Here is a 22097-nt window from a genome sequence, read left to right as displayed (position 1 = left end):
AAAAAAAACAGATTGCTTTGGCTATTCGGGGTCTTTTGTGTTTCCATACAAATTGTGAAATTTTTTGTTCTAGTTCTGTGACAAATGCCAGTGGTAGTTTGATAGGGATTGCATTGAATCTGTAGATTGCTTTGGGTAGTAGAGTCATTTTCACAATGTTGATTCTTCCAATCCAAGAACATGGTGTATCTCTCCATCTATTTGTATCGTCTTTAATTTCTTTCATCAGTGTCTTATAATTTTCTGCATACAGGTCTTTTGTCTCCTTAGGTAGGTTTATTCCTAGGTATTTTATTCTTTTTGTTGCAGTGGTAAATGGGAGTGTTTTCTTGATCTCACTTTCAGATTTTTCATCATTAGTGTATAGGAATGCCAGAGATTTCTGTGCATTAATTTTGTATCCTGCTACTTTACCAAATTCATTGATTAGCTCTAGCAGTTTTCTGGTAGCATCTTCAGGATTCTCTATGTATAGTATCATGTCATCTGCAAACAGTGACAGCTTTACTTCTTCTTTTCCGATTTGGATTCCTTTTATTTCCTTGTCTTCTCTGATTGCTGTGGCTAAAACTTCCAAAACTATGTTGAATAAGAGTGGTGAGAGTGGGCAACCTTGTCTTGTTCCTGATCTTAGTGGAAATGCTTTCAGTTTTTCACCATTGAGGACGATGTTGGCTGTGGGTTGGTCATATATGGCCTTTATTATGTTGAGGAAAGTTCCCTCTATGCCTACTTTCTGCAGGGTTTTTATCATAAATGGGTGATGAATTTTGTCGAAAGCTTTCTCTGCATCTATTGAGATGATCATATGGTTTTTCTCCTTCAGTTTGTTAATATGGTGTATCACGTTGATTGATTTGCGTATATTGAAGAATCCTTGCATTCCTGGAATAAACCCCACTTGATCATGGTGTATGATCCTTTTAATATGCTGTTGGATTCTGTTTGCTAGTATTTTGTTGGGGATTTTTGCATCTATGTTCATCAGTGATATTGGCCTATAGTTTTCTTTCTTTGTGACATCCTTGTCTGGTTTTGGTATCAGGGTGATGGTGGCCTCGTAGAATGAGTTTGGGAGTGTTCCTCCCTCTGCTATATTTTGGAAGAGTTTGAGAAGGATAGGTGTTAGCTCTTCTCTAAATGTTTGATAGAATTTGCCTGTGAAGCCATCTGGTCCTGGGCTTTTGTTTGTTGGAAGATTTTTAATCACAGTTTCAATTTCAGTGCTTGTGATTGGTCTGTTCATATTTTCTATTTCTTCCTGGTTCAGTCTTGGCAGGTTGTGCATTTCTAAGAACTTGTCCATTTCTTCCAGGTTGTCCATTTTATTGGCATAGAGTTGCTTGTAGTAATCTCTCATGATCTTTTGTATTTCTGCAGTGTCAGTTGTTACTTCTTTTTCATTTCTAATTCTATTGATTTGAGTCTTCTCCCTTTTTTTCTTGATGAGTCTGGCTAATGGTTTATCAATTTTGTTTATCTTCTCAAAGAACCAGCTTTTAGTATTATTGATCTTTGCTATTGTTTCCTTCATTTCTGTTTCATTTATTTCTGATCTGATTTTTATGATTTCTTTCCTTCTGCTAACTTTGGGGTTTTTCTGTTCTTCTTTCTCTAATTGCTTTAGGTGCAAGGTTAGGTTGTTTATTCGAGATGTTTCCTGTTTCTTAAAGTAGGCTTGTATTGCTGTAAACTTCCCTCTTAGAACTGCTTTTGCTGTATCCCATAGGTTTTGGGTTGTCGTGTCTCCATTGTCATTTGTTTCTAGGTATTTTTTAATTTCCTCTTTGATTTCTTCACTGATCACTTTGTTATTAAGTAGTGTATTGTTTAGCCTCCATGTGTTTGTATTTTTTACAGATCTTTTCCTGTAATTGATATCTAGTCTCATAGCGTTGTGGTTGGAAAAGATACTTGATACAACTTCGATTTTCTTAAATTTACCAAGGCTTGATTTGTGACCCAAGATATGATCTATCCTGGAGAATGTTCCATGAGCACTAGAGAAAAATGTGTATTCTGTTTTTTTGGATGGAATGTCCTATAGATATCAATTAAGTCCATCTTGTTTAATGTATCATTTAAAGCTTGTGTTTCCTTATTTATTTTCATTTTGGATGATCTGTCCATGGGTGAAAGTGGGGTGTTAAATTCCCCTACTATGAATGTGTTACTGTCGATATCCCCTTTTATGGCTGTTAGTATTTGCCTTATGTATTGAGGTGCTCCTATGTTGGGTGCATAAATATTTACAATTGTTATATCTTCTTCTTGGATCGATCCCTTGATCATTATGTAGTGTCCTTCTTTGTCTTTTGTAATAGTCTTTGTTTTAAAGTCTATTTTGTCTGATATGAGAATTGCTAGTCCAGCTTTCTTTTGATTTCCATTTGCATGGAATATCTTTTTCCATCCTCTCACTTTCAGTCTGTATGTGTCCCTAGGTCTGAAGTGGGTCTCTTGTAGACAGCATATATACGGGTCTCGTTTTTGTGTCCATTCGGCTAGTCTATGTCTTTTGGTTGGAGCATTTAATCCATTTACATTTAAGGTAATTATTGATATGTATGATCCTGTCACCATTTTCTTAATTGTTTTGGGTTTGTTATTGTAGGTCTTTTCCTTCTCTTGTGTTTTCTGCCTAGAGAAGTTCCTTTAGCGTTTGTTGTAAAGCTGGTTTGGTGGTGCTGAACTCTCTCAGCTTTTGCTTGTCTGTAAAGGTTTTAATTTCTCCATCAAATCTGAATGAGATCCTCGCTGGGTAGAGTAATCTTGGTTGCAGGTTTTTCTCCTTCATCACTTTAAATATGTCCTGCCAGTCCCTTCTGGCTTGCAGAGTTTCTGCTGAAAGATCAGCTGTTAACCTTATGGGGATTCCCTTGTGTGTTATTTGTTGTTTTCCCCTTGCTGCTTTTAATATGTTTTCTTTGTATTTAATTTTTGACAGTTGGATTAATATGTGTCTTGGCGTATTTCTCCTTGGATTTATCCTGTATGGGACTCTCTGTGCTTCCTGGACTTGATTAACTATTTCCTTTCCCATATTAGGGAAGTTTTCAGCTATAATCTCTTCAAATATTTTCTCAGTCCCTTTCTTTTTCTTTTCTTCTTCTGGAACCCCTATAATTCAAATGTTGGTGCATTTAATATTGTCCCAGAGGTCTCTGAGACTGTCCTCAGTTCGTTTCATTCTTTTTTCTTTATTCTGCTCTGCAGTAGTTATTTCCACTATTTTATCTTCCAGGTCACTCATCCGTTCTTCTGCCTCAGTTATTCTGCTATTGATCCCATCTAGAGTCTTTTTCATTTCATTTATTGTGTTGTTCATCGTTGTTTGTTTCATCTTTAGTTCTTCTCTTCTAGGTCCTTGTTAAATGTTTCTTGCATTTTGTCTATTCTATTTCCAAGATTTTGGATCATCTTTACTATCATTATTCTGAATTCTTTTTCAGGTAGACTGCCTATTTCCTCTTCATTTGTTAGGTCTGGTGGGTTTTTATCTTGCTCCTTCATCTGCTGTGTGTCTTTCTGTCTTCTCATTTTGCTTATCTTACTGTGTTTGGGGTCTCCTCTTTGCAGGCTGCAGGTTCGTAATTCCCGCTGTTTTTCGTGTCTGTCCCCAGTGGCTAAGGTTGGTTCAGTGGGTTGTGTAGTCTTCCTGGTGGAGGGGACTAGTGCCTGTGTTCTGGCGGATGAGGCTGGATCTTGTCTTTCTGGTGGGCTGGTCCACGTCTGGTGGTGTGTTTTGGGGTGTCTGTGGACTTATTATGATTTTAGGCAGCCTCTCTGCTAATGGGTGGGGTTGTGTTCCTGTCTTGCTAGTTGTTTGGCATAGGATGTTTAGCACTGTAGCTTGGTGGTCGCTGAGTGAAGCTGGGTGATAGTGTTGAGATGGAGATCTCTGGGAGATTTTCGCCGTTTGATATTATGTGGAGCTGGGAGGTCTCTTGTGGACCAATGTCCTGAAGTTGGCTCTCCCACCTCAGAGGCACAGCACTGACTCCTGGTTGCAGCACCAAGAGCCTTTCATCCACACAGCTCAGAATAAAAGGGAGAAAACGTAGAAAGAAAGAATTAGTAGAATAAGAAAGAAAGAAAGAAAGGAGGGAAGGAGGGAGGGAGGAAGGAAGGAGGGAAGGAAGGAAAAAAGAAAGAAAGAAGATAAAGTAAAATAAAATAATGTAAAGTAAAATATAATAAAGTTATTAAAATAAAAAAATAATTATTAAGAGAAAAAAACGGACGGATAGAGCCCTAGGACAAATGGTGGAAGCAAAGCTATACAGACAGAATCTCACATAGAAGCATACACATACACACTCACAAAAAAAGGAAAAGGGGAAAAAAATCATAAATCTTGCTCTCAAAGTCCACCTCGTCAATTTGGGATGATCGTTGTCTATTCATGTATTCCACAGATGCAGGGTACATCAAGTTGATTGTGGAGCTTTAATCCGCTGCTTCTGAGGCTGCTGGGAGAGATTTCCCTTTCTCTTCTTTGTTCTCACATTTCCCAGGGGCTCAGCTTTGGATTTGGCCCCACCTCTGCGTGTAGGTCGCCAGAGGGCATCTGTTCTTCACTCAGACAGGATGGGGTCAAAGGAGCCGCTGATTCGGGGGCTCCGGCTCACCCGGGCCGGGGGTGGGGGGAGGGGCACGGAGTGCGGGGCGAGCCTGCGGCGGCAGAGGCCGGCGTGACGTTGCACCAGCCTGAGGCGCGCCGTGCGTTCTCCCGGGGGAGTTGTCCCTGGTTACCGGGAACCTGGCAGTGGCGGGCTGCACAGGCTCTCCGGAAGTGGCGTGTGGATAGAGACCTGTGATCGCACAAAGGCTTCTTGGTGACGGCAGCAGCGGCGTTAGCGTTTCAGGCCCTTTTAGCCGCGGCTCACGCCCGTCTCTGGAGCTCAGTTACGGAGCATCCTTAATCCCCTCTCCTAGCGAATCAGGATACAAAGAAGGAAAAAAAGTCTCTTGCCTCTTCGGCAGGTCCAGACTTTTCCCCGGCCTCCCTCCCTGCAGGCTGTGTTCATGCCTCGAACCCCAGTCCGCCCCCGGCGCTCCGGCCGAAGCCGGAGCATCAGCTCCCAGCCCCACCCGCCCCGGCGGGGGAGAACACAAGCCTCTCAGGCTGGTGAGTGCCGGTCGGCACCGATCCTCTGTGCGGGAATCTCTCCTCTTTGACCCCCGCACCCTTGTTACTGGGGGTTTCTTGCCTTTTGGGAGGTCTGAGGTCTTCTGCCAGCGTTCAGTAGGTGTTCTGTAGGAGTTGTTCCACGTGTAGATGTATTTCTGGTGTATCTGTGGGGAGAAAGGTGATCTCCGCATTTTACTCTTCCGCCATCTTCCCGGAAGCCCTGTACTCTATTTTATAAGTTAGTATAAATAGGATCGCTTTTGATTTATGTTAAAGTTGTACCTCAATACATCTGAGCGTATATATGCAAAGCTGATAATCAGCTATTATGCATCAGTATAATCATAATGGTTGTTTATGGCCAGTGTGTGTTTTGGTTAGTTGTTGTTTATGCTACACATATATATTCAACAGCAACGTTGCAGGCATAAACGATTTAAAACATGAACAGTAAAATATTCTACAGTAGATATGTACTAGTATTTTCATGGAAAGTAGCATCATTGTAAATATTTAGGTGAAGAGCAAAATTGTCTTTATACATATTTATATGTCACATACATATAATTTTTTTTTTTAGAACCTCGTCATCAGAGAAAGCCCAACATATTTTATAGTGGCCCAGCTTCTCCCAAAAGACCAAGATATCGATTATCTTCTGCGGGACCAAGAAGTCCTTATTGTAAACGAATGAACAGGTTTGGTTCTGAAATAGTGACTGATTTATGACAACATAGTTGTCTGTATGTTAAGGTAGGATTGTAGAGTCTTAGGATTAGGTGTATCAGGATAGAATTCTAGAATTGTATATTTGGGAGAGTTAGCTCTATGCCTTTAGTGTTCTAATCCCCACTACCACTGACTAGTTTTTGGTTTTGCTTCCACTGATAGGAATTGTTAACAACTACCATGGTAAGGTAGTTTATTCCATTGTTCTACACTAATAATAGAGAGCTACCTTTGCTTCAGTGTTTACTGTATTCCTGGCTTGGTGTTAAGCATTTTACATAGATTGTTTCATTTAATTTTCACATTAAGTTAGAGTATAGGTTTAGTCTTCTCTTCACATACTATCCTAGATATATTTTCTTACCATGACAAATTCTAAGTTACATAGCTTCTAGACTTATGACTGTGACCATCCATTTTTGGATATATTTTTCAAATTTGCTCTTCTTACATACTGGGAAACATTAATTTTCTATGACTATTCAAATTATTTGTGGGTTTCTTTTCCTTTTACATCCTAACACTTGTTGCCTGTCTGTCATACTTAAGTCTAAAGAGGTAATTCTTGTTATTTCTTCATTCTCCTGAATAATAACAGATTTTCTGATGCATTAGAAATTTTCTGGGTAATAGTAGCATTATAGTAGTTCATGAATGAGAAAGCTTATAGGGTGAAGCCTAAAAAGGCAGAAAAAAATGACACTCATGTGGGGAATGGTGCTTTTTTCCTAGTATTATTAATGTGCTCAGAAGTAAGACTGAGGTCTTATGAGACTTCAACTATTCGAACAGTTTTTAGAAGCCTCCTCATTAGAAGCAGACTATATCTGATCATGTTTTGGCCATGGAAGGCAACACCTCTATAGGTACTGACAAATTTCTCTCTTCTAGGACAAATATGAACCCAGGGTCTTTTAATTTGATGTTCAGAGTCTCAAAATCACAAGTGTACGGTCTAGATTTCTTGTTTCATCATCCCTTTTCACACAACCAGAGCCCAGAAGCATAGAGAATCAGAAAGACAACCTGTCAGGGCTGCCCAAGATAAACTGCACTTGAAAAGAGGCCAGTCACAACTACTGAAGCCCGCGTGCCTAGAGCCCATGTTCCACAACAGGAGAAACCACCTCAGTGAGAAGCCTGCGCACTGCAACGAAGAGTAGCCCCCACTTGCCTCAACTAGAGAAAGCCTGCGTGCAGCAACGAAGACCCAACGCAGCCAAAAATAATAAATAAATTTTAAAATAAATAAATAAATAATAAAATAAAATAGGTAACCAACAAGGACCTGTATAGCACAGGGAACTATACTCAATATCTTGTAATAACCTATAAGGAAAAAGAATCTGAAAAAGAATATATACATATTCTTATATATATATGTATGTATAACTGAATCACTGTGCTGTACACCTGAAACTAACACAACATTGTAAATCAACTATACTTCAATTAAAAAAAAAAAGTTAAACACACACACAAAAAAAGAAAAGAGGCCAGGGACTTTTGTGATGGTCCAGTGGGTAAGACTCAGCGCTCCCAGTTCCGGGGGCCCGGGTTCGATAGCCGGTCAGGGAACTAGATCCCACATGCGTGCTGCAATTAAGAAGTCCACATGCCACAGCAAAGATCCTGTGTGCCACAACTAAGACCCAGTGCAGCCAAAATAAGTTAATAAATAATAAAAAAAAAAAAAAGGAGGCCATGCTGTCAGTACTTTTCATAGGCCCCATAGGATATTGTTAAAGACCAATATTTGGATAGTGTAATTTAATGATCTTCAGAAAAGGAGAGTAAGGTGTAGTGCTCCATGGAGTCCCCATCAAGCATAGGGCCCAGGGCAGCTGTCTTGGTTGACTGACTCACAAAACAGGTCTATGTTTGATCCCACAGAAGTGAGAGGCTGGCAGTTACTTTGAAATTTAATTTCTTTTCCCATATTTAATGTGTTTATATTTCTGGAATTAACATGCTTGTTGATTGACTTACCTCTGTAATCACCACCTACGATATATCTTGCAGTAGGAAGGAATTTTTTTTTCCTGTTTGGTGCTTGAGTTCCCATATTTGGTTCACAGGGTATACTCTTTCTCTGTGGAGAGTGTCTCATGTCATTGCATAGCTCCTTGGGTACAGGATTTTTTCCCCCTCCTATTATTTAACAAATGTTTGAGTACTACTATGTGCCAAGCACTATGGATATAAAAATGACTTAAGTCAGAATTCCTGCCCTTGGATCTCGGACTAGTGGAGGATTCTGACTCATTTAAACTATGAACCAAGAGGTTTAATCTGTACCCTGAGTCACATTATTTGGCTTAATTACCTTGGTGTTGGTTTTGATAATTCCCTTTAGACTTTTTCTTTTTGATAACAACTTTATTGTGATATAATTCACATGCCATATAGTTCGCCCATTTAAAGTATACAATTCAATGGTTTTTATTCACTGAGTTGTGCAACTATCACCACAATTTTGTTTTATTTTTTAATATTAATTTTATTTATTTATTTATTTTGGCTGCACCAGGTCTTAGTTGTGGCACGCGGGATCTTTGTTGCAGCATGTGGAATCTTTTAGTTGCAGCATGTGGACTTCTTAGTTGTGGCATGCAAACTCTTAGTTGCGGCATGCATGCGGGATCTAGTTCCCCTACCAGGGATCAAACCTGGGCCCCTTGCATTGCGAGAGTGGAATCTTACCCACTGGACCACCAGGGAAATCCCAACCACCACAATTTTAGAACATTTTTCTTGCCTCAAAAAGTAACCCTGGGGACTTACCTGGTGGTCCAGTGGTTAAGACTCAGCTCTCCCAATGTAGAGGGCACAGGTTCCATCCCTGACCAGGGAACTGAGATCCCGTACATGCACGGTGTGACCAAAAAAAAGAAAAAAGAAATGTAACCCCGTACTCTTTAGTTATCACTCCCCAATGCTTCCAGCCCTAACCTACCACTGTTCTATTTTCTGTCCATATAGATTCTGGGTATTTCATATAAGTGGAATTCTTTGTGACTGGCTTCTTTTGCTTGGTATAATATTTTCCAGGTTCATCCGCATTGTAGGATGTATTAGTACTTCATTCCTTTTTATTGCCAAATAAGATTCCATTGTATAAATATACTATACTTTGTTTATCCCTTTATTAGTTGATGGACATTTGGGTTGATTCTACTTTTTGGCTATTATGAGTAATGCTATTATGAACATTCATGTACAACTTTTTGTGTGAACAAATGTTTTCATTTCTCTTGGGTATATACCTAAAAGTGGAATTGCTAGATCAAATGCTAGCTATATTTAATGTTTTGAGGAATTGCCAGATTGTTTTTCCAAAATGGCTGCTGCACTTTACATTTCCACAAGCAATGTACTAGAGTTCCAATTTTTCTGCACCTTTACTAACACTTGTTATTACCTGATCTTTTGAATGTAGCCCTTTAAACCTTTTTTTTTTTTTTCAATTTCTTCACCATGGTGGAGTTAACATCTCATTCCTTCTAACAACTTTAATGGTAGTCATTTGGCTTATTAGTCTTTTTACTTTTTCTTGAAGAGACCAGCTTCTGTTTATCATTTATATCCTACTTAGGCAGGGAAAGAAAGCACACATCCAAAGAGTTGTTTGAACATTGCTCTTAGTGAAACTTGCAGCCACAATGTAGGATTTTTGAAGGGTCTTTGGCGTACTTACATAGCAGAACTTCAGAAATGCTGCCTTTAAGTAGGATTTTCTTTCTTCCTTGTGATTGCTAACCTCTAGTCATCTAAAGTTTACTCTTTAGCTTCAGTTTGGAGTTTCTGGAACAAGCCTAGCCCCTTTAAACAAGAAGGTAACATAAATAGCACAATTGCTTCACCGGTATTGCAAAGTACACGTTACTGGTTGTCAAGGAACTAGAACTGGCAACTCTAGACGCTCTGGTTAGGTTCAAAGTGCTGGTTCAGTGCTGTCTGTGCCAAATTTTTCAAAAGTTATTAGTAAAATGGAAAAACGAAAAAGTGAATGTGGGTATATGTATTTAGAATTTTTTTAAAAAACTGAAATAATGGCCTTTCTACAGTGTAATTTTGAAGAACTAGGACTGCCTAGGTTGTGAGTTCAGCTCTACCACTTATTAATGACCTTTTCCAAGTTATTTATCCTCTCCATGCTTTAGTTTTTTGATCTGTAGAATGGAGACAGTAGCACCTATCTCATAGAATTGTGCAAATTAGGTGAGTTAATACCTATAAAATGTTTAAAATAGTATCTGGCATATGTTAAGTTCTATATTCATTTGTAACTATAATGTTCAAAAATAATCCCTACTTTGCACATCAGACGTTGGAAACTTTCTCAGTCCACAAGGTTTTGTTGTTTGCTTATAACTTTATTGGTTTATGAAATAAACAACTGGAGATCATCAATGTGGTAGTGTACAGAAGGTGGATTTTTTTTTAAATAGACAAAGGTTTTGAATTATACCATCATTGACTAATTCTGATATTTTAAGCAAGTTCTTTAAACTATGAGCCACGTTGGCCCCAACTGTGTAATGAGCCTACTAATATGTACTTGTCCAATTTTAATTAAGTTTGATAATATGTCAACCACCTGGTACAAGAAACACTTAGTAAATGTTAGTCCTTTTTATTAATTGTTAGTCTTAATTATGTGAATACCCACTGAATTCACACACAATTATGTATATTACATAATTATAAGTAAGATTCTATTATAATATTAATGATAGTATTAAATAAGTTAGTCTTGCATATAAAACTGCAGACTTGTACTCGGTGGTTTTACAGGCAGATCACAAATATGGTCTTTGGACGTGTTTGAATGGGTAGATGGTGAAGGATTATTTTCTCACTTATATCTGTTTCCACAGCCCCTTATCAAAACCCTGGGGCTGCTTTATATTTCAGAATTCAGATTTGGGGGAGGGATTTACAAAGAAAACATACAACATATATAATGTGCAATATTAACATTTGTAGGTGTGTCTGGGCCAGCACTGTATAGTCAGATATATTAATTTTATAGTAAAATGTATGAATAACCATAGTAAGCAGGACAAATAGAGATTTTGAATTGCCTTTATGACATTTCAGGTCATGTTTTGCTGCTAAGTGAATAATGGAAAAAGTTGTTTTCAGAGGTTTTTTTTAGGTATAAGATTCTGGACCTCAATTTTTCAGATAATAGATTGTGAACCTTTTATATTTTTGGACATACCTACTTAACCATGATTGTACTCTGACTCAGGAAATGCTCTAGACCCTGAGCCAATAGAATGATTAAAGGTTTTCCCAGCCAGATTCTGTTTTTATTCTGTGAGTCTTTGCAACTGTCCAAAGGCAGAAGTGATTTTAAAACTTTTTGAGTATTTGCAGCACTCAGCATTGTATTTTTGTTTTGAATTTTATTTATTTTTTTATACAGCAGGTTCTTATTAGTTTCTATTTTATACATACTAGTGTATATATGTCAATCCCAATCTCCCAATTCATCCCACCACCACCACCCCACCCACCATTGTCCCCCCTTGGTGTCCATAAGTTTGTTCCCTACACCTGTGTCTCTATTTCTGACTTGCAAACAGGTTCATCTGTACCATTTTTCTAGATTCCACATATATCAGCATCGTATTGGATACTACCAACCAGCCTATGATTTTGATTATTTTTATCTTTTTTTTTTGATACGCGGGCCTCTCACTATTGCGGCCTCTCCCGTTGTGGAGCACAGGCTCCGGACGCACAGGCGGACTCTCAACCACTGCGCCACCAGGGAAGCCCTATTTTTGTCTTTTTTTTTTTTAATTAATTAATTTATTTTTGGCTGTGTTGGGTATTCGTTGCTGCGCACGGGCTTGCTCTAGTTGTGGTGAGTGGGGGCTACTCCTCGTTGCGGTGCGTGGGCTTCTCATTGCGGTGGCTTCTCTTGTTGCGGATCACAGGCTCTAGGCGCGTGGGCTTCAGGGGTTGTGGCTCGCGGACTCTAGAGCGCAGGCTCAGTAGTTGTGGCGCACGGGCTTAGTTGCTCCGCGGCATGTAGCATCTTTCTGGAACAGGGCTCAAACCCGTGTCCTCTGCATTGGCAGGCAGATTCTTAACCACTGCACCACCAGGGAAGTCCAATACCTTAATTTTTTAAATATTGATTTTGCATGATTAAATGATAATATTTTGGATATATTGGGATATATAAAATACATTATTAAAATTAATTTTACTCTGTTTAGTGTGGTTAATAGAAAATTTTAAATTACATCTTTGGCTTGCATTTCGTATCTATTGGACAGCAATGAGATCATTCAAAAGTTATGTACTTTGCCTTCATTTCATAAAAAAAAAAACCTTATGGCTTTTTTTTTTTTTTTTTGGCTGCCCTGGGTCTTAGCTGTGGCAGGTGGGCTGCTTAGTTGCGGCTCCCCGGCTCCTTAGTTGCAGCACGTTGGCCCCGTAGTTGCGGCTCCAGGGCTCCTTAGTTGTGGCTCACGGGCTCCTTAGTTGTGACATGCGAACTCTTAGTTGCGGCATGCATGTGGGTGTGGGATCGGAACCAGGCCCCCTGCATTGGGAGCACGGAGTCCCATCCACTGCGCCACCAGGGCAGTCCCAATCCTATGGTTTTTATTATTATGCAGTTCTATTAAGAATTGTTTAAGAAATATCTTTTTAAAAGCCACAGCTGAAAACTGTTCCATCTTAGACTTTACAGTATAAATTCCTTGTGGAGTTTGAGACTAGCAAGAATTGTCACTTGGGGTGAGCATGGTGTGCTTTTACTTGTGTTCAGTTGGAGCAGGCATTTTTTGCTTAGGCATTCTGCTACAAGCATCTTAACTTTTAACATAAGTGTGTTCATTCTTCCAGCTATAAAACAAGCAGGTTTTTCTAGGTATATTTTTTGTAACCTACCATAACTGTTTTTGAAAGTAATTAGGAAAGTAGTGATTCATTCTTGCTTGAAAGGATTGATATGGATCCAGGTGCTGGTAGACTGAGTATTTTGCTGAGAGGTATAGTAGCAGAGTTGTTGCAGATCTGGAGACATGCTGCTTGTATGTGATTCCTAGATTTGCCATTTCCTAGTTGCGTGATCTTGGGCATTACAGTTAACCTTTCTGTGCCTCGGCTTTCTTTTAAAATTGGGGAAAGAATAATACCTACTTCATAAGAATATTGTGAGGATTTAATGAATTTATACATGTAAATCTCCTAAACTAAAACAGTGTTTGACAAATGGTAAACTCTCTGTAGGTCAGACAAGATTATTATAATGTATATTGATACTTTCTGAATTCTCAACCATGAATTACTTTATGTTGCTGTGGTATCTTGAAAACTGGTATTTTCATTTGATTGTATATCTTTAATAATAAAGGTTGAGATATAAATATTACTAACACTTAAGTTCTCAACCTCTAAAGAAAATGAGGAACTTGAAATACATAATCTCATGATTTCCCCATTTGAAATTTTTTTAATTCTTAAGAAAAATGTATATATTCTAACATGGAATTTGGGGAAGGAAAGGGGGTTGATGAATGGGTTTTTTTTTTAATCTTTTTAAAATAGGTGCCTCCCACTAAATTTTCGGAAAGATGAATTAAAAGGAATTTATAAAGATGGAATGAAAATTGGAGGAAGCCTTGCTGATGTTGATCTAATGCAAGTAGATTCTTCAGTAAGTACAGTCTGAAATGTTATTTTTTGCTTCAGTTCAAAGTTAAAAAAGAAATCAATTGTTTTATCAGAAATTTTAATCTTTATAGATTCTTTTCTTTCTTCTTTTAATCTTTAGGCCACAACTAAGATCCTGTTACTCAGTTGACTGTGTGTGGCTTGGGTAGTTTGGGAATGGAGTAAGATTTTAGTTTTGATTCCAAATTTAAGAATGTCAATGTTTCCCTTCCATTACCAGGTGCGATTTGATAGTGTTGGTGGCTTGTCTAATCATATTGCAGCTCTAAAAGAGATGGTGGTGTTTCCACTACTTTATCCAGAAGTCTTTGAAAAATTCAAAATTCAACCTCCAAGGTAATTTAATTATACATTTTATTTTAGCCAAAATCTGAGCTATGCTATGTCCAGAAAGATAATGCTTCTCTGTTGAAAATTTTCAGGTCTACAGTAATTTGTTATATTTGCCCTGCAACATCCTGGGTGTTTCGAATATTTTACTTTCTTAATGTTTAACATGAAAAATGGTTTCAAAATTGATTCTCCATTAAAAAAAAAATCGTTTTCCATGGCTTTTCATACATTTAGTAGAATTCCTCTCATACATGCTCTTTACTTTTTTTCTTTCAGTTTTGTAATTTAGTTTTGAATTTATGTCAAAGTAATACATGTATGTAATTTTTAATATATTCTTTATTTTATAATGAAGTATAGTTGATTATATGTACATAATTTTAAAAGTTAAATAATACTATAAGTTTTACAAAGAAAAAATGGTAGTAGTCCCTTCTGTTTTTTCTATTTTAGACATAATATATAGACTTCCTGTGAACAATGACTATTTGACTCTTACTTTCCCCACCCTCCACATATACACATTTCCCCCTTCCATATTTCCAGTAGTTTATTTATATATAGATAAACTTGATTTTCACTGTTTGCTTTATGACTATGTAAATATTTCTTGCAGTTTAGCCATGTATTATGTAACTTCATTTCCTCTTTTATATCTCTCCTCTCCCCACCATAAAACTCCTAGAGGAAAACATAGGCAGAACACTCTTTAACATAAATCATAGCAAAATTTTTTTGCATCTGTTTCCTAAAACAAAGGAAATAAAAGCAAAATAAACAAATGAGACATAGTTATATTAAAAGCTTTTGCACAGCAAAGGAAACCATTGACAAAACACAAAAACAACATATGGGAGAAGATATTTGCAAATAATATGACTGACTGATAAGGGGTAAATATCCAACATATATAAACAGCTCATATAACTCAACATTAAAAAACAAAAAACCTGATTAAAAAATGGGCAAAAGAACTGAATAGATATTTTTCCAAAGGGGACATGCAGATGGCCAACAGGCAGTTGAAAAGATGCTCAGCATCATTAATCATCAGGGAAATGCAAATCAAAACCACAATGAGATATCACCTCACACCTGTCAGAATGGCTGTTATCAAAAAGAACACAAATATGGCTTCCCTGGTGGCACAGTGGTTAAGAATCCACCTGCCAATGCAGGAGACATGGGTTCGAGCCCTGGTCCGGGAAGATTCCACATGCCATGGAGCAACTAAGCCCGTGCACCACAACTACTCACCCTGCGCTCTAGAGCCTACAAGCCACAACTACCAAAGCCCATGCGCCTAGAGCCTGTACTCCACAACAAGAGAAGCCACCGCAATGAGAAGCCCACTCAGCGCAACGAAGAGTAGCCCCCGCTTGCCGCAACTAGAGAAAGCCTGCATGCAGCAACAAAGACCCAACACAGCCATAAATAAATAAATAAATAAATTTATTTTAAAAAGAACACAAATAACAAATGTGGGGAAAATGTGTAGAAAAGGGAGCCCTCATACATTGTTGGTGGGAGTGTAAATTGGTGCACTACTGTGGAAAACAGTATGGAGGTTTCTCAAAAAACTAAAGATAGAACTACCACCATATGCCCCAGTAATTCCACTCCTGGGTATATATCCGAAAAAAACAAAAACACTAATTCAAAAAGACACATGCAACCCAATGTTCATAGCAGCATTATTTACAGTTGCCAAGTTATGGAAGCAACCTAAGTGTCCATCAGCAGATGAATGGATAAAGAAGATGTGGTATGTATATACTCAATGGAATACTACTCAGCCATAGAAAAAGAATGAAATTTTGCCATTTGCAGCAACACTGATGGACTTGGAGGGCATTATGCTGAGTGAAATAAGTCAGACAGAGGAAGGCAGATACTGTATGATATCACTTATATGTGGAATACGAAAGTACAATACACTAGTGAATATAAGAAAAAAGAAGCAGACTCACAGATATGGAGGACAAACTAATGCTTACCAGTGGGGAGAGGGAACTGGGGAGGGGCAATATAGGGGTAGGGGATTAAGAGGTACAAACTATTAGGTATAAAATAAGCTACAAGGATATATTGTACAACATAGGGAATAGAGCACATATTTTCTAATTACTATAAATGGAATATAACCTTTAAAAATTGTGAATTACTATATTGTATGCCTGTAACTTAGTTAATATTTTATATCCACTATACTTGAATTTTAAAAATTAAAGTAAAAAAATTCAACAACAGATTCCTTCAATTTTTTCTCTTCATTTCCCCTCCCTTACATTTCCCCTTTCTTACATTTCTGCTCATAAAAAATCAATATATGACTATGTTAAACTATTTTCATATGGTATGTTCTCTTTCCATTTTAATGGCTGAATAATATTCCATTTTGTGGATGTATCACATTTTATTTAATTGATTCTGCTATTTCTGGCTATTTTGTTTTCTCCTGTTTTCATTATCACAGATGTCAATATCATGAACATCTCATTGCTTCCTCTTTATGGGAATCATTTTTTTCTTTAAGATACCACCTCACAAATAAGATTACTGTGAGATATATTTAAAAAAAAAAAAATATATATATATATATATATATTTTTTTTTTTACGGTATGCGGGCCTCTCACCACTGTGGCCTCTCCCGCTGCAGAGCACAGGCTCCGGATGCGCAGGCTCAGTGGCCATGGCTTACGGGCCCAGCTGCCCTGCAGCATGTGGGGTCCTCCCGGACCGGGGCACGAACCCACGTCCCCTGCATAGGCAGGCGGACTCTCAACCACTGCGCCACCAGGGAAGCCCAAAAATAGATATATTTTTAAAAATCTGTTTCTGTCTTGACTTTTGTACATTGAAATCACTGGTTTATTTCACTTGTCTGATTGTTTTCTTAACAATTGCTTTGTTTTTTTACCATTTGCATTTGATTATGTTCGTTTCTTATTATTTTTTATTTCTTTTGGCTGCAATGCGCGGCTTGTGGGATACTAGTTCCCTGACCAGGGATTGAACCCGTGCCCTGGCAGTGCAAGCACCAAGTCCTAAACACTGGACTGCCAGGGAATTCCCTTATTTTTCTTTTATTTTTTTCTTGACTTTGAATAGATTTTATCCATCACTTGTGATTTTTTTTTTTTTTTGCCATTCTTATTTTGTCATTTCTGTTTTTCTGGGATCTTCCTTAACTTTTCTTTTCAAGAGCAGTTATTTGATGATCATTTCTAGTAAGATTATGAATATAACCCATTTTCTCAGAATTCTGTCCTGAGAACAATGAATAACTTTGGAAATATGTGAAAAAGCTGTACATTACCCTATGACAGTGCAGTGATGTCACCAAAAATTATCTTGAATTCTTTGTGTTGTCCTAGTCCCTGTCACCCAGCCACTACTTCAAGTTCTCTCTTCTTTTATCTTATTTTCTCTTGTGTCCATTCCCACTGTTTTCTTGCAAAACTTTTGCTGTTATGTTACTGGTGCTCAGACCAAAGATTATACGTGAAATCTGCTGTTCTTTCCCCTGATATGTTATAAAATTAAACAGTCAGGTCTTTTCAATCATAACTTTTATGCAAGATAAGATAATATGATGAGCATGATGAATGAATGAAAGAAAATATGTTTCACATAAAGGGTTTTATTTAGTTTCAATATTAATTTTATAGTATGAATATTAATTCCTAGGTTTTAAGTTGTGCTTTGTGGATTGAAATGATATTTCACTTGTCTTAATTACATTCTTATTCATTAAATGTATCCATGAAATTGGTTTCTAAGTTTTTGTTTGGTCTGTTTTTCAGTATAGTACTAAAATAATACTTATTCTTTTACAGGGGTTGTTTGTTTTATGGTCCACCTGGAACTGGAAAAACTCTGGTTGCTAGAGCACTTGCCAATGAATGCAGTCAAGGGGATAAAAGAGTAGCATTTTTCATGAGGAAAGGTGCTGATGGTCTGAGTAAGTGGGTAGGAGAATCTGAAAGACAGCTGCGGTTGCTATTTGATCAGGTATGATATTAAAATTTACCTATATAGATCTGTAATCAGTGTAGATTAAGTATAAGGATTGGATAAACCTTGCATTTGATCACTTTTCATAGAAATAAACTCATAATAATTATACCAAATATATACTCTTCCTAGATTATTTTCCTTTGTCATGTCATGATTACACCAACGTATGATGAACAGTTTTATAGTAAAAAGAGGAAGGAATAATTGGGTCTAAGTTCTCTGGAGTCTTAGGTCTCATATCTAAAGACTAGAGACAGAGTGGTAGTCTCACTCTTAAAAGAGACGACAGTAGTGAGTTAGGTTTCAGTATACGAGCTGAAGATTAGCTCTGCCCTAGAGTGGCTTTCAGTTTCATATCCCAATTGTATTGACAGTAAGTTGTGAGATAATAGCATTCTTAGCTACTGAGACATATTGTTGCAAATGCTTTTATATCTCTTTGTAGAATTCACTGAGGTTTTTTTGTTTTAACTTTACTGAAATAGATTTTAAACTATGGCATCTTATTAAATAAATGTTTTTTTCCTCCTGACATGGAGGAAAGCTATGTCATTGTCTTCTATTCTTTGTCTTGTTTCGACAGTTGGTCTTCAGTAGATATTTTTTGTGTCCCAATAATTGTAGCTGTATGAAATCTGAGGGATATAACCAGTGGAGTATATTGAATGTTTCCAGCTGAAAATGCAAATAAACTTAAGTTGTATGCTGTTATAATTTATTATGTCTGAATCCTTAAAACATAGTTCTTGAGTTTATATTTTTAAAAACTTCTTATAAGCAAATAGGAATGAAAATGGATTAAAATGCTTTATACTAAGTCTATGTATTTGAAGTTTTTCATGATAACATGCAATCACTGGACTTGCTTCCTAGGCCTATCAGATGCGCCCATCAATTATTTTCTTTGATGAAATCGATGGTCTGGCTCCAGTACGATCAAGCAGGCAAGATCAAATTCACAGGTAAAACTTGCTTGATGGTACTTCTGCCTTTCTTCCTATATTCTGAGCAGTATTGATGTTGCATGAGGGATAGAATGTTAGATGGTGAAAGAAAGTTTATAAACCAGTGTTGTTTGGTAGTAGAAACCAATGTGTAGTACAGAAGAAAAAGAAAAAGTGAACCTGTTCTAAAGGGTAGGGTGTTCTCAAGCACAGTATTGGTTATAGATTTAACTTGTGATACAGACTTAAATGCCCATTGGCCAGTGAGGTAAGGCAAATAAAATGAGTGAGGCAGGCCAGTGATAAGGGTGGGTCTGGGAAATGTGGCTGAGTGTCCAATCATGAAGAGTGTGGCCAATTGTTTTTAGCTCCAGCCTATTACTGAAGTGCAAAAGCTGACTCAGACTTGAAAAATAAATTTTATTTCCTCAATTTTATATTCAGATTTTTGCATTAAATATCTTTTAGGTGTTGCCAACTAATTCAGATGCTTTTTTTTTTTTTACCCTAGTACTAGCCCAACTTCCTGGTTTTCAGAATGTGAAAGTTGCATCTCCCCTGTGATAATTGCTTACCCAAGGGAGCAGTTTTCACTAGTACCACTGACTCAACCTGAATCTAAATTCATTTTAGTCCTAGGTCATCTTCAGTTTTTCACAGCTTCTTTTTAAATGTAATTATTTAATTAATTTGGGTACCCAAAAGCAAATGTTTGCATGCTTTCATTATGCCAGTATTGTTTTTCATTGTAGATAATATAAAAGAGAAACGAGACATAAAATTATGAGTGATAGGTAGGTTTTGGCTTTTCTAACACCTAACAACATTTACTATATTCTGGTCCCCTTCTTTGACTTGATACTATAAAATTTTATTTGTTCTGAGTAAATTAAAATGTTTACTTCTATATAGTAAAAATAGTTGTGTGTGCACATACCCTACCAATAATCCTACACACTTTTTATATATATGACACATTTCATTATCAGCCATACTGTATTCATTGTGTTGATAGGGAAAAATATATTTAACAATACGACCATCACTTTGCAATCAAGTAATTGAGTACTTACTGTATTTTGGAACAGTTCTAAAAGGGATTAGAGAAATTTTAACAAGAAATATAGAATAATTTTAGCAAGCACTTATCATTTCAAATATATATTTTTAAGAGAACTTTAGTTTTTTGTTTTTTCCAAAGACTTAAAAAATCTGAGAGAAAAACATTTTTGTTAAATTAAGCTTATTTATTTATTTACTTTAAGGAAGTAAATCTTTTTCTTTTTTTTTTACAAATTTATTTATTTATATTTTTTATTTTTGGCTGTGTGGGTATTCGTTGCTGCGCGCGGGCTTTCTCTAGTTGCGGCGCTCAGGGGCTGCTTTTCATTGTGTTGCGTGGGCTTCTCATTGCGGCGGCTTCTCTTGTTGAGGAGCACGGGCTCTAGGTGCGCGGGCTTCAGTAGTTGTGGCTCACAGGCTTAGTTGCTCCGCGGCATGTGGGATCTTCCTGGACCAGGGCTCGAACCTATGTCCCCTGCACTGGCAGGTGGACCACTGCACCACTAGGGAAGTCCAAATTCAGCTTTTTTAGAAGTTAGCACATTGAACATGATTAAACTATCCTCTTTATCTTATTGTTGGTAATAATTGTAGGATAATGCAAATAAGTAAGTATGTGAATGCATTAGAAAATAAGATTTTTAGCCTCAGAAAAGAGGATACAAATATAAAGTAAATTAAATTAAAACCCTCAAATCGGGCTTCCCTGGTGGCACAGTGGTTGAGAGTCCGCCTGCCGATGCAGGGGACACGGGTTCGTGCCCTGGTCCGGGAGGACCCCGCATGGTGCGGAGCAGCTGGGCCCGTGAGCCATGGCCTCTGGGCCTGCGGGTCCGGAGCCTGTGCTCCGCAACGGGAGAGGCCACAGCAGTGAGAGGCCCACGTACCACAAAAAAAAAAAAACCCTCAAATCTTTACTTGAATTAGAAATACCAGTATGGACTTACGATGAATTTTATTTTTAAAGAAAAAAATGATTCCTATCTCTGGACACTAAAAAGGCCTAGAAACAATCACAGTCCAGTGGCAACTCATGCCCTTAGTAATCAGAGTGTGATCTCTAAATACTAGGATTCTTTAGTAGAGGAGGTGTTAGGCAGAACTGAGATGGGAAATAGCAAGACAAGCCTGGAACATATTGTAATTCCTGGAAGTGAAGAAGCAATCAGAGACTACTGGGGTCACATCAGAGTGACATAGCCAGTTTGAAGGGGTTTCCATTGGCCAAAGACGGGACAGTTTGAGACCCAGTATACTGAGTCTTTTAAATATGTATACACATATTTAAGAGACTCAGTATATTGAAGTGTATCAAGTACACAGAAATCATCAGTTTTTAATGATCTCTTTAAAAAAAGAACTTAATTGGTCACTCCAAAGGTTGCTAAGACAGTGACTCATTACTCTGAAAATTGATGAAGAGAATGAATCAAGCATTTCTTTTTCCTGTCCTGTAACCATGATTCAGAGTAATTTAATAATAATGATAAAGAGAACTTTGTTCTCTATAGAAAAATCACATTTAATAAATGCAAAGGAAATTATTGAATTAGAAAAATAACCATTTTGCAACCCCTTATGAAATAGTGGATCAAGAACTATGGTTTTCAACTGGGAGTGATTTTGCCCCCCAGGGGACACGTCTGGATATATTTTTGACTGTCACAACTGGGAGGGGGGAGTGCTCTACTGGCTTCAAGTGGGTGAAAACCATGGATGCTGTTAAATATCCTACAGTGGACAGGACAGCTCTCCACAACAAAGAATTATCTGGCCCAAAATGTCAATGGTGCCAAGATTGAGAAACCTTAATCTAAGCAATAGTTATCGGTGGCTGCTATGAAAGCAGATAAGTTGAAAAGGTTAATAGTAAAGTTTATGATGAGTGGAGTAAGCTGATAACACCTCAACTAAACCCAACCTACTGATCTTAAAAATGAAAATATGGTATGGCTTGCCTCCTGATGTATACAGTAGGAAATACATGGAATCTTCCTGTGAAATATGCTATCCCAAATAGTTTAATCTATATTTATTAAACTTGTAGATGTAACTACCAGTTTACAGGAAATATGAAAGCTAAAGGACAAGTTAAATGAGCCTATCAGGAAGCAATCAGCTCAATCCAGATGTGGGAGGGAAATTCTACAAAACAAATGAACCAGTTTCTTC

The 22097-nt window shown here is 37.5% G+C and overlaps 1 protein-coding gene across 1 annotated transcript in view; it reads left to right on the top strand.

Annotated features, from left to right (window-relative positions):
- The window catches only part of ATAD2 (ATPase family AAA domain containing 2), a 69797-nt gene that overhangs the window by 25623 nt on the left and 22077 nt on the right, over positions 1 to 22097 (top strand). Inside the window, exons 8-12 of the mRNA XM_082858490.1 lie at positions 5715 to 5832; positions 13439 to 13547; positions 13785 to 13900; positions 17739 to 17913; positions 18793 to 18881. Coding sequence (XP_082714616.1) covers positions 5715 to 5832; positions 13439 to 13547; positions 13785 to 13900; positions 17739 to 17913; positions 18793 to 18881 — 607 coding nt within the window. The remainder of the gene's footprint in view (positions 1 to 5714; positions 5833 to 13438; positions 13548 to 13784; positions 13901 to 17738; positions 17914 to 18792; positions 18882 to 22097) is intronic.

The sequence above is a fragment of the Leucopleurus acutus genome, assembly GCF_964270905.1.
Source record: "Leucopleurus acutus genome assembly, chromosome: 17".
NCBI lineage: Eukaryota > Metazoa > Chordata > Mammalia > Artiodactyla > Delphinidae > Leucopleurus > Leucopleurus acutus.
Note: the sequence above shows the minus strand (reverse complement) of the source record. Positions and strands in the feature narration are given on the sequence as shown.